Genomic DNA, 17,043 nt, shown 5'->3' on the forward strand with positions numbered 1-17,043 from the left:
ATCAAGGTTCATAAGAACGTACAGGGCACATTTCTCCTACCCCATTTAAGAATGTCCTTTTCTGATTGGTTCACGTGGCCTTGCGAGGGAGAATAGATCATTAAGTTTTACCCCGCCACGTGGGAAAAGCCTGCATCCACGGCAGTCAGTGAACTGTGGAGCAGTGGTTCGAATCGACTATAGTTAGTACCATGTTAATATAATACATGGTTTCAGCTTGTTTTGATGCTCTATTTACATAAAGTGATATTTAAACATTCGTTATGGTAAATACGGTGTAGCAATGTGATGAAGAGTATGCAGGTTTTCTTCATCCCATTTCATCCACCGATGAGAATGGCGGTATCCTCTTTTGGTTCACACCCGGATTGTCGATTGTTTTATGAAATACACAACAGGACTGTCGAAAAGCATTGGAGTGTGACAGTGCTCAACACTGTTCTAATGACACCCGGAGCGTCGACTACCTTGGAGAACTTGTGCCCGAGAACAGCAGAAGACTCGTCTCTACGCTAATTAACGAGCTAAAACACATACACAAAGACAGCGGTGAAAGAAGCTGTGGAACCAATTCCTGAATGATAGTCGTCGCACGAACAGTAGTCGAGAAAGTTGGCGTCACCGTGAATCGAGGGTCTGTGAGCAATGTAAACTGCATATTGTGGCACAATGGCCACAATAAAGAATAAAGAAGAACTTGACAGAAGGCTTCAGCGTCTTAACGAGCAGCTCCAAAGACAAGAGATTTCCGTAATGAGCTGTGCTCATCAGACTGTCTGCCTCGCTCATAGTGACCACATTACTGTACTTTATAACGTATTTGGTTTTCCTTCATGTCCGGAGCGTCGAATGCCATAGTGTTGACACCTGATTACCTCCTTACGTAATACCCGAAACATCGAATTTACAAACATTTCAATTCAATTTTAGACAACCCAGGCAAGTCGTTTGTTTAAGGAGTAAGAGGATTAGGAGGTATGGTCGACTAGATTTCTTTGTTTAACTAATCCCACACGGCCTTCACCAAAAGAGGGAATGATTTCTGTTCAGTTATGACATTGCTGTTCTCCATATGTCTCTATTTTCTCCACACATCTCCATGTTGTTGTATATTTGTGTGTTTTGTATCTCTGATTGGGACTGGTGAACAAGCTTTACTGTACCTCACCCATACAGCATATAATACAAAATATAAATGAAGCATGTGTCGTCACCCATATGAACTATCATATAATACAATATGCATGCAAATCATTACATCAAATACAACTATCATATAAGTAAACATGAAAAACAGAGTTATGGTTTGTTGTGTCTGACTGGCTTTTTGTAGAAACACTGAACATTTGTGAGAAGGTTTTAGACAAGTTAATTAGTTTCCTGTTAAAAAATTAAAAATCAAGCTTTGTGTTTTATGATAAAATCGTGGACAGATTCAACTATTTTCTGATTTTCACAGTGAATAAGTTCTTTTCCGTTCACCGAAGTCATCATAGACCACAGTGAGAAAAGGTCGATCTTCAAGCAGTAAGGAAGACCATGAAAGCGTATGGAGTACGTGTGTCTTGGTCACCTCCTCCGTCACCCCCTCCCCGAATCCACACCCCACCAGGGCGTGTAGGACTTGTCTCGGTGGATAAAAAGGGACTCCTATAACCCCATATACCCCTAATCACATTGCTATAATTTGTCGTTTTTGTGTATCCGGTTTTGTGTATTCTGTAATATTGTATGGTACTGGTGAAGTGTTAATCAAAGCAATATTTTGCTTGCTAAACGAACCACATTCTTTGAGAATCAAAATATGTTTTAAGCACATTTCCAAAATTGAAATGCAGCATGCACACAATAACTAAATTGGAAGGAATATCGTGCCTGACAAGGTTTTCCAGAGCACCTGCACATAAATGTCAATGTCTTTCAAAGACTAATATGTGCAGGTCTTGCAAAAGGACAAAGCAGGTATGCTTGACAAAGTTCTTGCAAAGGAGGTTTATACACAGCACCAAAACCAACTGGTCAGCTCGACGCCTTATAAAACAATCAATTCGAGATTTCCTTTGAATGTGAGATATTTGGCTGCGCGTCTTGCGCAATCAGTCTGTTTCATCCATACACACTCACGAACACCTGTTCATTTCAAAGCTGGTGTCCCCTAATGACCTAATGTGATCCATGGATGAATTTTGTATATGACAAGCAAAATACACTTGAAAGCGGCAGCTGTTTTACTCCAATAAACAAGACCAGCGGACGAGACATGACTTTTTCGACGCAAATTGTCGTTGACGCTTTGCGGAAATTACGTAAGTGAACGCGGAAGAAACAGAAAGCGTCATCGTTCAGCTCAGTTTCCATTGTCTTTGCGAGTTATGCTGAGCTACTCAACAAACTGAGATAAAAGTCAAAATGATGAAAAAGTGGAAACCAGTGTGTGGATTAGAACTTGAAAATCACTCATGAAGTCTCTGACAAAGTAATATCTGTTCAGGTCATGATCATTTGGAAAAAAACCACGAAAGTTCTATGGATATACAACTTCTTATAAGGTAAGCAGCATTCGGCGTAGCTGTTAAACTCGTTATCAAGAAAGGGATATCTTACAGGTAGTCCTGTAAGTTAAACCTTTGTTTTGGTTCGAGGTCAAAATCGTTTGGTGTAGTCACAACGGTGTTGTTTTATGGGATTAGATTATGGATTATACGGATTTTCTATAAAAAAAAGTAAAATGTGTGTCCTCAGGAAACGAAATAAGACACGTGTACCAGAATGTAAGTGAATCGATGTTAGCGAGTTCAATCAGTGACTTCAGTTAATAAAATGGACTTTCAGTTCACTCCTTCCATTAGTAATGAGTTATTTAGTTTCTTGATAAAATTGCTTGCAAGGTGAATGTTGAAAATGACAGTTTTCTGGATCATTTTAAGAACTTCAGTTATGGCAAATGCGCTGCTATGCTTCACGTTTCGTCCGACTTATTTTACGGGAAGATACCTTTGTGTAAACAGCTATACATTTTGTATGTTCATTTTGAGAACTGGTAAAAAGGGAGAATATATCTCGTGAAAATGAATTTTGAAAGACTGCAGATCAACAGTTCCAGTTATCTCAACAACATAATTTCTAAAATACTTAGAGACCAGAATCACGAAAGCCAAAGTAAATCTTTTCGAGTGTAGCAAAAATAGTGAAAATTTATTTAAAAAATAGAAAAGTAAATGCAAAGTCAATCTTGATTACATTACGTATTCCTCATAGCCCGATATAATGATTACACATTAATAGTATGGATACGTTAAGCTATAGTTTAAACCAATCTCCTCAAGTAATCGGGACTGGATTGGCAAGCATAAACATACATATAAATGCCAATAATATAATTACATAACATACATGATAGCAACACTTCATGTTCCGCTCGTCAAACCTCAGAATACATTTACAGTTATCAAAGCAGACTAACAGGCCCACTAGCAGTAAAAAACAAAACAAAAACAAATAAATTAATAAATCCAAATGAATAGATGGAATACTAAAAACCACCAAATTATGCACGCCCCCTTTAAAAAGGTAGAGTGCAAAAGTGGCAAACCGGTAAAATATGCCAAGATTCAAACCCAAAACTATACAATCGTATTTTACTCGATAAATCAAAATGGTCTCAATGTCATAATGTGGGTAGTTACAGAATCAAAGCAAATATTTTACATGTTTATGTACGATTTATTTAGCAAAGCCAGAAAAATCCCCGACAAACACGACCGCGTCTCCTCAATATGTGGGTTTGTGAGATTGAGGGTACTCCCTACAAGGCTCACTCCCATTAGCTAACAAGGCGTGCTCCCATTTCATGTATTTTTAACTCGATAGGTACGGAAAATTAATTAGGCGATGTGGGTATGTCATGACTGGTCGATTTCTCAGGATTAGGTGAATTGGGTATGGCAGAGTCGATATACTGTGATCATAGGGGATTTAGCAACCATGTTGGAGTGAAGGAATGACAAAACTCTGTGATAGATTAATGAGTGTCTTTTTTAAGCATTATGAAAATGGGAATGGCAATTAACACAAAATGCCCTAGACCTGTCCAGCGTGTCATATATATATATATATATATATATATATATATATATATATATATATATATATATATATATATATATATATATATATATAATAATAATAATAATAATAATAATAATAATTTATCAACTGAATAATACATAAAATACTCTTATGATTATGTATAGCATCACATTTTAATAAAAAGATGCATGCGTTGAGCTTGTTGCGTTTTAAGATTAATGGAAGAGGTAGAGAAGGACACCCCCCCCTTGGGAACTTGGGAGCAGAGAGACGTCACGGTTCAGTGGTTACAGCTATAGGGCCTTCTGTGCTCTCTGCTGAATATATTAATTGTGGTGATGTAGATGAAGGTTACGCAGGAAAAGTAGGTGATGTGGGTATACTACGTCAACAGGCAGCTGTGCAATCAACCAGATAGTTTGTTGTTTTAACCTGTCTGACAATTGTTACGTCTGACCAGGGAGACAATAACAAGCTGATGTTAACACATGTGATCTAACGATAGTTTTGCGTTCTTTAACATGTTTTGGAAGGGATGACCGTGGTGTATCATTTATTCTTTCATTCATTCACATATGTACTTCTTTCTTTTATTATTCCTTTCTCATTCATTCACATATACTTCTTGCTCTTCATTCATTCATTCATTCATTCATTCATTCATTCATTCATTGTAAGATTTCGACTGATACAGTAAACTGGCTGAAGTACTGTTAAACGCAGCCTAAGTTGCGATGGAGACGAATCAGGCCACTGTGTGCATTGGAGCATGAGGAGGCGCATACTAATTAGTACAAATGGTAAAGAAAACAAGCGAGTGACCTACCCCTGTTGTAGATAATTTCTGGTCTGACAAATAGGAGAATACATGTACCCCATAAAACCTCGGACGAAGAAAAGCCGGGACGGGCAAACGTGAATTACTAAAAATGGAGACCACACTATTAAAACGAAACATGCTAAACTGGGTAGGTACACTTAAAACTACTAGGTAGGTACATTTGGTGAATATCAGTGGAATTGACAAGACATATTTCAATACACTCACAACACCGTTTATTAATGTGTCCCAGCATAGTCACTGGAGTTTGGTCACTCTTGATTAGGGCTTTCACAAATAACTTCAACTTCATAGATATAGGTTGAATTTTGTTATATTTATAGAATACCTAAATTCAAAAGTATCTCAAGGCTTAGTATTCTAAGTGTACTGTATATGTTGCTGGAAGTAAAGCTCTGTGTTCGGGACCCGTGAATATCTGGAGTAGAAGAGGCCTTCAACAACCCATGCTTGCCATAAAAGGCGACTATGATTGTCGTAAGAGGTGACTAACGGGATCGGGTGGTCAGGCTCGCTGACTTTTGCTGACACATGTCATCAGTTCCCAATTGTGCAGGTCGATGCTAATGCTGTTGATCACTGGATTGTCTGATCCAAACTCGATTATCTACAAACCGCCGCCATATTGCTGGGATATTGCTGAGTGCGACACTAACTAAACTCACGAAATTAAACTGAATTGTCATTAGAATTTCATCTATTTTTAAACCTTATGTTTGCAAAATAAAGAAAACGAGCAAACGAAAATATATTCGTCCACGAGCGAGATTAGTCGAATTAAGACCGGAATGATTTCATTTTTTTTGACATGATACTTATAAACACACTTTCATTCATGAATTTAAAACCCCCAAGACAATAAAAAAATATGAAAATTAAGTGGAAGTTCAGATTCTTGTATTTGTTACAAATTAGCAGAATTAAGTGAAAATGAGTTGGATTTTGTGCCATGATACTTACAAATATATCCTCATTCATTTACAACCTCCAAAACACAGGAAACGATGTATTTTGAGTAAAAGTAGTTATTCTGGCATATTTTTTAAACATCTTCCTGAACTCGCAAAAGTAAGTCAAAATCAGTTGAATTTTGTGTCATGATACTCATAATGGCACTTTCATTCATTTACATCCTCCAAAACATTAGAAAAAGATGTATTTGGAGTGAAAAGGAAATAATCTCGCTCATGGGCCCAATGTTTTTCGCCCATGGGCGAGATGTTTTTGAAAATCGGTCTCAATTAGCAGAATTAAGTCATTATGAGTTGGATTTTGTGCCATGATACTCATAAATATATCCTCATTCATTTACAACCTCCAAACCACAGGAAAAGATGTATTTTGAGTGAAGGCAAATATTCTCGCCCATGGGCCAAAATGTCTTTCTCCCATGGGCGAGAGTTTTCAAAATTGCTCTCATTTAGAGGAATTAAGTCAAAATGAGTTGAAACTTCTGTCATGATACTCATAAATGTACTTTCATTCATTTACATCCTCCAAATATTGGAAAAGATGTGTTTGGGGTAAAAGGAAATATTCTTGCCCATGGGTCAAAATGTTTTTCGCCCATGGGTGAGATTTTGGTAAATAGCTCTAAATTAACGGAATTAATTCAAAATGAGTTGAATTTTATGACATGATACTTATGAACATACTTTCACCCATTCACAACCTCCAAAACATGGGGAAAGGTGTATTTTGAGTAAAAGTAAATATTCTCACCCATGGGCCAAATGGTTTTCGCCCATGGGCGAGGCGTTTTGAAAAATCACTCTAAATTAGCCGAATTAAGTCAAAATAAGGTTAATTTCGTGTCAAGACAATAATAAGTACACGTTCATTTATTGAAAAACTGCAAAGCCTGGAAAAAAACATGTAGTTTCAATGAAATTAATTATTCTCGTCCATGGGCCAATATGTTTTTCACCCATGGGCGAGATTTTTAAAAATCGCTGTCAGTTAGCAGAGTCAAGTCACAACAAGCTGAAATTTGTGTCATGATACTTATCAACATTTTTTCATTCATTTACAACCTCCAAAACATTTATTCTGGAAGAAATTAAACACTTTCGCCCATGGGCCTACCCATTGGCCACTGTTCGCCCATGGGCGTGCCCATGGGCGAGCGAGTTTAAATTTTGAGTTTTCGAAAAACATTTTTTTCATTTTTTCATCCTTAGCACATATACATAACAGCTGCCTGTTTAATTTTGCGAAATCCCTTGTGAGAGAGTGGCCACAGTGCTGAGAGTTTCTGGACTTTTGTGAGTCCAGAATTAAATTGTGACGTGTTAATAGGAAAATTGTAAAAAATGACGCAAACCAATTATGTTCCTTGATTCATCGGTTGTTATGAATCAATCATTAATTACATGATTATAACTAATTCCCAACATTTATTTATTAAAGGTCACATGCAACAAAAGACTCAAACACAATTAAAACACAGTTATCACTTTTTCATGGTATATAAAATGCATTGGTGATTGTGAAAAAAAAGAAACAAAATAATAAGCGTATGATCGCAAATCAAAATTTGTCCCTCGAAACGAAGCAGCCGCGATACCGAACCCGGTCAAAGCCGGTGGATGTACATTCATATGTAACGACGCCTTGTCTTTGGCCACTGGTTCATTTGCCAATACGCGTACGCTTAGTCAGCTCTTTGTTTATGGCTCTTAAACTACTTTTTCTCTTAGCGCTGAGGGGAAATTAGTGATCGTTTGAACTCCGATTTCGCGGCTGTTCTTTATCCCGTTAATCGGTTGAATTGGCATTTTTGATGATTTGTTGCACGTGACCTTTACGTTGCATGTGACCTTTACGTTGCACGGAACCTTTAGGCATTACATGTTCTAATTTCATTTGCTTCTTTTCAAACGATGGATAGGAATTCTTAATATTATACAACATTAAATATCATAGAGTAGAAGCAGATAAAACACAATACAACACTTTAACTAAATCAAAACACAATCGCACTTGTTCCTACCATTCACACACGTACATGACACATCAGTCAATGCATACAAGGTATTTATATGTGCAATACAGGTCAGGAATGCCAAATAGTATACATCCAGCACATCACCCCTAACCGTCGCCGACCCGTGAAGGTCCGGGGTAGAATAGGCCTTCAGCAACCCATGCTTGCCATAAAAGGCGACTATGCTTGTCGTAGGAGGCGACTAACGGGATCGGGTGGTCAGGCTCGCTGACTTGGTTGACACATATCATCGGTTCCAATTGCGCAGATCGATGCTCATGTTGTTGGTCACTGGATTGTCTGGTCCAGACTCGATTATTTACCGACCGCCACCATATAGCTGGAATATTGCTGAGTAAAACTAAACTCACTCACTCACCTAACCGTCAACAACCACCAACATATACTGAACAGCAAGAGAAACGTATCTGAACAGCTGAGATATAAAGTTCTGTTTTTGTCAAGTTTTCAAATAGAAGACACAAACATGAACGCATACTTTTATTAGATTTATTTTTTTCGAAATTTGCGTCTCTTTTGCTGTGCAGTATACATATAATATTAATCACTGTATGTGTACTTACCACAAATTCATACTCCGTCATCATGATGGCGAAGTTTACTGATGCCCTCACGTCTAGGGGCTGGATAGTCGCTGTTTCTTCCTTCCCTGGGGTCGGAATCACGGAGTTCATCTTGATCTCGGTCTTGTAGACGTCTATACCTAACGTGATCTCGTTCCCGTCTCGGAGTTGCATGCTGAAACTGATCATAGAGGCGAGGTGTAATTTGTTTGTTTGTTGTTTATTTGCTTAACGACATCTCCCTGAGCAAAATGCAAGCTATATGGCGGCTGTATGTAAATAATCGATCTGGACCAGACAATCCAGTGACTGACATTGTGGAGAGCGATCTACGCAATTAGGATTCGATGACATGTATCAAAGGATTTAGCAAGCATAGTCACCCGATCTCGGTAATTGCCGCTTAGGTATGCGTTGCTGAAGACCATTTCCTGGTCGATTAGTTACATAAAATCATATTTGGGGATAATCCTTTTTGAGAGCATACCACTAGCCTATGTTGATAGATATGATAAAAAAGTAATATACAGTGGACGCTGTCTAAACCGGCACTCATCGGGACTGAAGAAATAATCCAGTTCAGACAACTTGCCGGATTGTAGAGTTGATGATAAATGTACAAGCCACAATGGTGACTGAGACTTTATGCTGGTGTTGACAGCTTGCCGGGTTGGACAGATGCCGATTTTGACAGCTTTCACTGTATATGTCACTGAGATAAGACATTGCCTAAGGAATGGAAAAAATTGTCATATTTCCCTCATTTTCTCTTCATCATCTGTTTCCTCCTTGGCTTCATCATCTGCATTTTATCAATCCTGTAAATCCAATATCCATTACAATATTGGAATGGTATACTAGACGCGGGTAAATGCATGGCTATGTTTTTACAATGTAGGATATTTCATCGAGTGTCCAATTCGAGGTATTCCCGATCTACTGGAAGCAGTACCACCACCGACATTTGTATTCCCCACACAAATGATGTCGGCAATGTGACAACAATACATGTTGGTCACACAATGTATTTATCTTATCGAAAATCTCAATGTTACGTTTGAACTGTTTGAAGCATGGGTACCAGATCGTACACTTCAGCCAACCTGTGTGCATCAAACGATTCGAAATTTGCATCTTGCTGTTTTTCCCGTAGGTATTGTCGTAGTAAAGTCGCCGCGGTGTAATTCCCCTTCTTAATATTCACATGGACTACGCTTGAACGTTTTGTCAAAATGTACTTATTATAAAGAAAGTCAAATTATTTCGTAGTCATCGTTACATTTTGCGGACGACACAAGAAAAACAGATTTAGAGGTATCTCCCTCCGTCAATATCCACTCGCAAAACATCGGTAATTTCCGTGCATCATGCATACCTTGTCTTTGACATAATACATTCGCCATTTTCTTGGGCGTTGAAAATAATAGACGACAGATCAGCCAATCACACAGCGACATTTATGTGTGAGGTAAGATAATGAAATATATCGAATGCATTATGTCAAACATACGATGTCGAGAAAATATCGAATGCATTATGTCAAAGGCAAGATGTTATATAACAATGATACAGAGTGCCCCCAAACCGTCCTTACTTATATACTTACAAGGGTCCGGATTTGACGTCCAAGATGAGTTTTCCGGTCACTCTGACCTGTAGGCCTGGTTGGTATCGGCAGGGGAATTGCTGGACAAAACCCTGCAACAACAAATGAAAGGGATTTGTCTTTTTGTTTTTTCTAAGTTAATATTGACGTCCCAGCTACTCAAGAGGGAGTGAGTGAATATGAATTTAGGCAACACTAAACCATGGTGATTGCTGATTTGAGCATGGCGCAAGCAGTGCGCTGTCAATATTGCTGTGTATTTATTTATTATTTATTGCTGTGAGTTCTATACATTCGGAATGATCATTTGTGTGAGAAATTGTAAATGGTTAATATCTTATATCAATCCATTTTCCTTAAAAAATTAAGTATCGGATGTACGTTGTATTTCATAAACATTATCTCATATCGGTGATTTCTGTGTTTGTATATCTCCTTTAGTGTGTCAAATGATACAATACAATAATATCGAAAATAGCATCGGACGCAAGTTGTGTGTATGTATATTAAATAATATGATGTGGTCAGAAAAAAGTCAGCTCAAAACGCATTTGTTGTCCAAAAACTAAAGTATCTTTACCATATCAGGCACGGGGCCGATGTTATACCAGGTGCCAAGTGTACAGAAACCGTCAAGGCCTTCCCATTTGCCGGTGTTGTCGCACACGATGCTGTTTCCCAACCCGCAGAAAAAGAAGTCCGTGTTGCAGGTGTGCTTCACCTCCGACCCGACGCTGGTATCAATGGTGTAGACGTTGCCGTTGGGGAGAGGCGTCGGGGGCTGGCAATTTACGGCCGCAACCTCTGTTGGGGGAAGCACAATATAACGGTATGTGTTATTGGCGTTATGCGGCGTACTTGGTATGCTATAATACATTCTTATATTATTCGGTGTTTTGCTGACGGTGTAGAGATCCCATAACAAAGAGGCTCGGCGATGTTCTTAGAAAGTTGGACGCCGGACTCAGCAATATTCCAGCCTGGAAATTTCTCAAGTATGGATCAGGCAATTGTTACGATTGTTCTGTATATTTTGTTGTTAATTAAGTAATAATTATTATTGGGTCACAACGTTTAGTGTTTTGAATAATAATTATGATGGGTCACATTTCGTATAATAGGTGATCCGCATTTTTAGGATTCTCGCACCAAGGTTTTTCCGGGAATTATCTGCCCTTGACTTCCTGTTTGTTTACTTCCAGGAGACTGTTTCGAGGGCATTCTACGGTGTTGGCGATGGCCGTAGGTGCTCGTCCTTTCGGGAAATGACTGAATATGTATATATAAAGCCTCTCCTAAGGCTTCATCTCCATTGCCGCCGCCAGACTGCACACTGTGTTACATTCTGCACGACTGTTTCTCTCTCACACTAAGACTTTGGTGAGTTTGCTATACTATATATTTTGTGACCCATTGCCTTAGATTTTGTAGCATTTGTATTGTATTTGAAATCTGTATTGTGAAACTGAATTGTGACTTTTGTATAACTTGCTCTATCGTTGCTAAATAATATAATATCTGTATATTTTAAACTTGACTTTGTTCTGTTTTGCTGGTTCACAGGAGATTTCTTACATTGTTTGTCACAGTAAATTCTTAATCGTAACACAATCCAGTGATCAACGTTATGAGCATCGAACTACGCAAATGGAATACAATGACATGTGTTAATCAAATAAGTGAGCTTGGCCACCCGACTCAGGCAGTCACTTCGCACGATAATCATGGGTAGATGAAGATCAATTCTAGCCCGGTTCGTCACGGGATGGTCACCATAAAAAGCATAAGTGAATAGGGTTTTACGCTACAGACATATCAGATCAGTATTCCCGCAGGGGGCAGCAGGAAATTGGATTCACAATGTGGGACATGATTGCTTGGCATGTGAAACAAGCCAGTCCTACAGTACAGAGCCTGGCAGCCGCTTTACACGAGGAATGGAATGCGAGATTCACACCGCCCGTCAGGAGGTTGACAGAGTGTATGAGGTGGAGAGTACTGGTTGTCATACAGTAACATGGAGGTTACACTCGGTATTGACCTTGAATGGTGTAAGGCAAAATGACCATTTGACCGTTCACATTCAGCAATAAATTCAACATTAAACATTCCAGGGCCATGCTTGTACTGACATGGTTTTGTATGAAAATGAGTCGGTTTATTTGACAATTATCATCATAAAATCAACATGGATTCCAGTCATTTTGTCGCTTTCTATGAGTCAAAAGATCATTGTGTTGGTCACCACGAGAAGGTTATGTGCGTGTTGAAAACCTATCACTGAAAAAATACTGGGGTGCTTATCAAGTTCTAAGTGTAAACTACGTACAACTATACTCTGTTTGCCGTGGAAACGTATCGATGAATTAACGTAAAACAAAAACGTAAATCAAATAAAATGAAATTCAGATTGCGATTCCTCATAATTTTACCTTGCCAATTGAAAATTTAAATCTTAGAATTTTATTCATCTTATAAAACAAATTGTTTATCAAACGATCATAACTTCAAATCGCCTATATTGGTTTGTATTACAAGGGGTTAAGGGCAGTAGTTGGAACAGTGAAACAAATGCATGTGGGGTACGTGATGAGCGTTAACTTAGACCTAGTCTACATGTTCTCAGTGTTTCATTTAATGTGCATACCCCCTTAATACCAATTTGAAACTATGATCGTTTGTTAAACAACTTTTATCCTACGTTGAATAAAATTAAGAGATTTAAATTTTCAAATGGCAAAGTAAAATTATGAGGATTCGCAATCTTAATTTCACAGACCATGAGCAGTGGAAACGTCCGTATTTTAGACTCCGTACACGTGTACATGGGCCACTCACCTGAGGGATACACCTGAATCTTGCGTATCATGATGTCGTCGTTGATGTAGGCGCTGTTGATGGAGGCGAAAGGAGCTCGGTGGACAAAGTTGTGGATAGGGGTTCCATCCACCGCAATCTGTTTGAAACACATACGCGCTTTCTCAAATATATATTGTAAGTAGGTGAGTGAGTGAGTACATTGAATTCAACTCATATTTAATTTGCATCACGATGTCAGCATAGTATGTAAGAAAAGCCCGAAATAACTGCACTCCACGTTACACACTGACCACAGTTATAGTATTGATAAGCTAACTGTATAATAGGACCACGGTCACATATGCACTTATATATTCCTGGCATACCTAAGGGACTCAACTCTGGAAAAATTATTATTAAAATGTTCATGAAATATGTTTGTTTTGTCACTCACAAAGTGGGTGAATTGGATTCTCAAGTACGACTATTTCTCTCGTAGACTCTCTTATAACTCAGCGTTATTCAAAAGTTCCGAGCGTGTAGCGAAACACTTCAGGCCACCAACAGACGTACTTCCGACATGATCCGACACGTGAATCTCTGAGTGAATCGTTTTGATTTGAACATGGCATCCTCTCGATATGACGGAAAACAATTAGCAACGGGACGTTTGGTGAAACTCACGAGCATAAATGTATCGACAAAAAACCTAGAATCATAATCCGGAAGAATCTGGATTCAAATACATTACTGTTAGTTTCCGACATGCATAACACAACTGCGGAGCTCTGTATGAGTGCCTGCCTCGGGCCTGCCTCGAGAAGATTAAGTTGGTGAGTGATAAGTGATTTTTGTTTTGAGTAGCTTTTAACAACTTTTCTGCAATATCACCAAAAAGGCTTTTTTTGACAAGCAAACGCATAACCTGTCTGTGGTTTCGTTGGCGGGCGAGAGCGAAGCTAACCACAAGTTTTCCGAGAATGAATTTGGTGTCCCGTTTAAGACTAACCACACGTTTTTTCATATTTAATGGTTAAGAGAATGCAAAAACCAAAGTTCATTCGCTCTTCCACCATTATGCTGCCCTATCGCCCAAAGGTATTACATGAGAGACTCAAGAAGATTAAAAGAGATTATGACCATACTTTGAAGTACTGTTGTTCCACTGTGATGGTGAGGTGGAACTCCCGCATCAGCTGGAAGGGGAAGAGAGTACTCTCATCTTGTACCCCCCAGATTTGGTCCAGATTGGCGTTGTAAACAACTGTGTTGGTCATTCCTCCCAGGTTGAACCCGACTGTGACGATCAGCAACGTGTCTGCACCGCTACGCAAGCTGATGCTGAACCTGTGGATAAAGTAACCTGGGTAATACGGATCTTCTGAAAACAGATCGTTAAAACGAACCTCTTTAATACGGTAATCGTCAATGATGCGCCTTTAAATGCGAGTCTGGTTCATTTGATATTTTAACAGCGGGCGTTTGTAATGCGGAACTCGTTCATTGTGAAAATTGTTAGTGCAGCCTGAGGGGGACAGATTAATCAAGGAATTGCCGTTTTAGTTTGTGGATATTTGTGGCATTATTTTGTTGAAATCCATCTCGTAAAGTTGAAATTCATCTCTTAAAGTTAAATGAAAAGAAGTCAGTGATCGTCATCATGTGGGTTATCAAATACCTTTTATTAAAACAATACGAAAAATTACACAAGGAGCTAATTACTGAGTCTGGACCATACAGTCAATTGATTGATAACATGCGCAACTAGTGATGCCTTCGGGATATCGTGAGTGTATCACAGACACTCAGAGATGGTGTTTATTACTCACTTCGTTGGTCGTATTGGCCTTCCGTACACAGAGAAGACGGAGCCCAGCCCAAACGAGCATGGAAATGGCATGGACGCAGGCATAGGCTGTGGGATAGATAGATAGATAGATAGATAGATAGATAGATAGATAGATAGATAGATAGATAGATAGATAGTCATGGAAATCAACACATAAAAGTAAAGTGTTTCTTTATCCTTTTCTAGGATTCTTCACAAGGTATGTATTGCGCTGTGGTTGACTGATGTAGATGTATACAGATTGTCGTAAAGGTACACTGATTGACGTAAATGTATACAGATTGCCGTAAAGGTACACTGACTGACGAAAATGTATACAAATTGTCGTAAAGGTACACTGATTGACGTAAATGTATACAGATTGCCGTAAAGGTACACTGACTGACGGAAATGTATACAAATTGTCGTAAAGGTACACTGACTGACGTAAATGAATATAGGTTGCCGTAAAGGTACACTGATTGACATAAATGTACACAGATTGTCGTAAAAGTACACAGACTGACGAAAATGTATACAGATTGCCGTAAATGCATACACATTGTCTTAGAGGGATACTGATTGACTTAAATATATACAGATTGTCGAAAATGTATACTATTTGACACAAATGCATACAGATTGTCGTAAAGGTACGCTGATTGGCGTAAATGCATACAGATTGTCGATAAGGAACACTGATTGACATAATCAGGGAACTGGACCACTGGGAAATGCATATATTCGTCTCCTGCGGTTGCCATGGTGATTACCTTCATGACCTACCCGTCTATGCCATGTTGACAGCAGACACTCCCCCTTCAGCCCCTCCCAAGTGCCAGTCTCGCTGCACCTGCTGATGTGACTCTCCCCACAGAAGGTGAACATGAGGTTACAAGTGTACACCGCCTCACCCACAAGACCGTTCTCCCGGACATACACGCTGGAGTCGGTCATTGGCGGTGGCAGTCCGCACTTGTGGATGGGTGTAGCTGAAATAGACACAACGCTGTAGGTGAATATCGGTAGGGGGTGTAACTGAAATATACGTAACGCTATTTGAAACGTATTCTAGATAAGTGCAGGGACTGAGAAAGTATGAATTTACACCGCTTTTAGCAATATTTCAGCAATATCACGGAGGAGAACACCAGACATTGGCTTCACACATTGTACCTATGTAGGGAATCGAACCCGGGTCTTCAGCGTGACGAGCGAACGCTTTAACCGGTAGGCTACCCCACCGCCAAGGATACGTGTAACAAGAACAATCATAACATTAAAAGCAAGCAGTAAAGGTAGCGGTGGATATGGTGAAATATGGAGAGAAATAGTGTTCTTGATAGAGAAGAGACCAGAAAAGTGGGAGAGAGCGAGTGGAAAGAAAAGCAAGAGAGAGACAGAGGTCAGGGGTATTGGAAGACAAGTACAACAGAGATACATCGCAAGACAGCGCGGTGATAAATGAATTGTGAGGAGACAGTTGGGGAAATAAGATGTAAATAATGAGATAGACAACAATGATTCTTCGAGCAATAAGACGTAAAAAACAACATATGTTTTCTTCGTGACTACCAAACTCATGTTTTCTGTTTCTGTGACCAAACTCAACCATCACTCACTGAATATCCACTCTGCTGACGAGGCTTCAGTCTGGCCTGTCAGGAAGTAGTTGATCGGGTACTCGGAATCCGACACCTCCAAGAATGGTTTGACACCCGGAATATACCCAGCTCCGATCTTGATGTTGCCTCCGCTCCAGCTAGCCCAGAATGGTGTGAACTCCGAACATTTGAGAGGCTGGTGCCATGTGACGGTCATATTGGCACACGTCTGACATTTGCGGATAGTGGACATGGTATTCCCGTCCTCACCCAGATACACGAGGTATGACTGGCTTGTGACTGAGTCAGCCGTCGCCAACTTGAAGTGGACGTTCCCACAGGACTTGACCTTGAAGGTGATAAACATCGCGTCCTTGACTTCGATGCTCTGGTGAGGAACCACGCCCAGACTTAGCTCTGGCATGAAGGATTGCAATGAATCTGAAACAGTAATCAATTTTATTTTCAGTGCCGTAAGAATACGTGTTTGCTTTTTGTTTATTTGTTTGATCTGTAAATAATCAAGCCTGAACCAAACAATCCTGTGATCAATAACATGAACAACGATCTACACAGTTGGAAACCGATACGATAACATATGTCAAACAAGTCAGCGGGTCTGGCCACAAGGTTGATGTCGTATAATCTCAGATTATGCTTCAGTCTCGATTGCTTCTACACAACCGTCATTAAGCTGAAATATTGC

At 39.3% G+C, this 17,043-nt stretch overlaps 1 protein-coding gene across 1 annotated transcript in view; it reads right to left on the bottom strand.

Annotated features, from left to right (window-relative positions):
- The window catches only part of LOC137281777 (serine-rich adhesin for platelets-like), a 69,783-nt gene that overhangs the window by 24,796 nt on the left and 27,944 nt on the right, over positions 1-17,043 (bottom strand). The window contains exons 12-19 of the mRNA XM_067813392.1: positions 16,356-16,778; positions 15,520-15,725; positions 14,735-14,820; positions 14,051-14,252; positions 12,945-13,062; positions 10,687-10,910; positions 10,107-10,198; positions 8,501-8,681 (exon numbers count right to left, since the gene is read on the bottom strand). Coding sequence (XP_067669493.1) covers positions 8,501-8,681; positions 10,107-10,198; positions 10,687-10,910; positions 12,945-13,062; positions 14,051-14,252; positions 14,735-14,820; positions 15,520-15,725; positions 16,356-16,778 — 1,532 coding nt within the window. The remainder of the gene's footprint in view (positions 1-8,500; positions 8,682-10,106; positions 10,199-10,686; positions 10,911-12,944; positions 13,063-14,050; positions 14,253-14,734; positions 14,821-15,519; positions 15,726-16,355; positions 16,779-17,043) is intronic.

This window comes from Haliotis asinina, chromosome 4 (genome assembly GCF_037392515.1).
Source record: "Haliotis asinina isolate JCU_RB_2024 chromosome 4, JCU_Hal_asi_v2, whole genome shotgun sequence".
In the NCBI taxonomy this organism is placed as follows: domain Eukaryota; kingdom Metazoa; phylum Mollusca; class Gastropoda; order Lepetellida; family Haliotidae; genus Haliotis; species Haliotis asinina.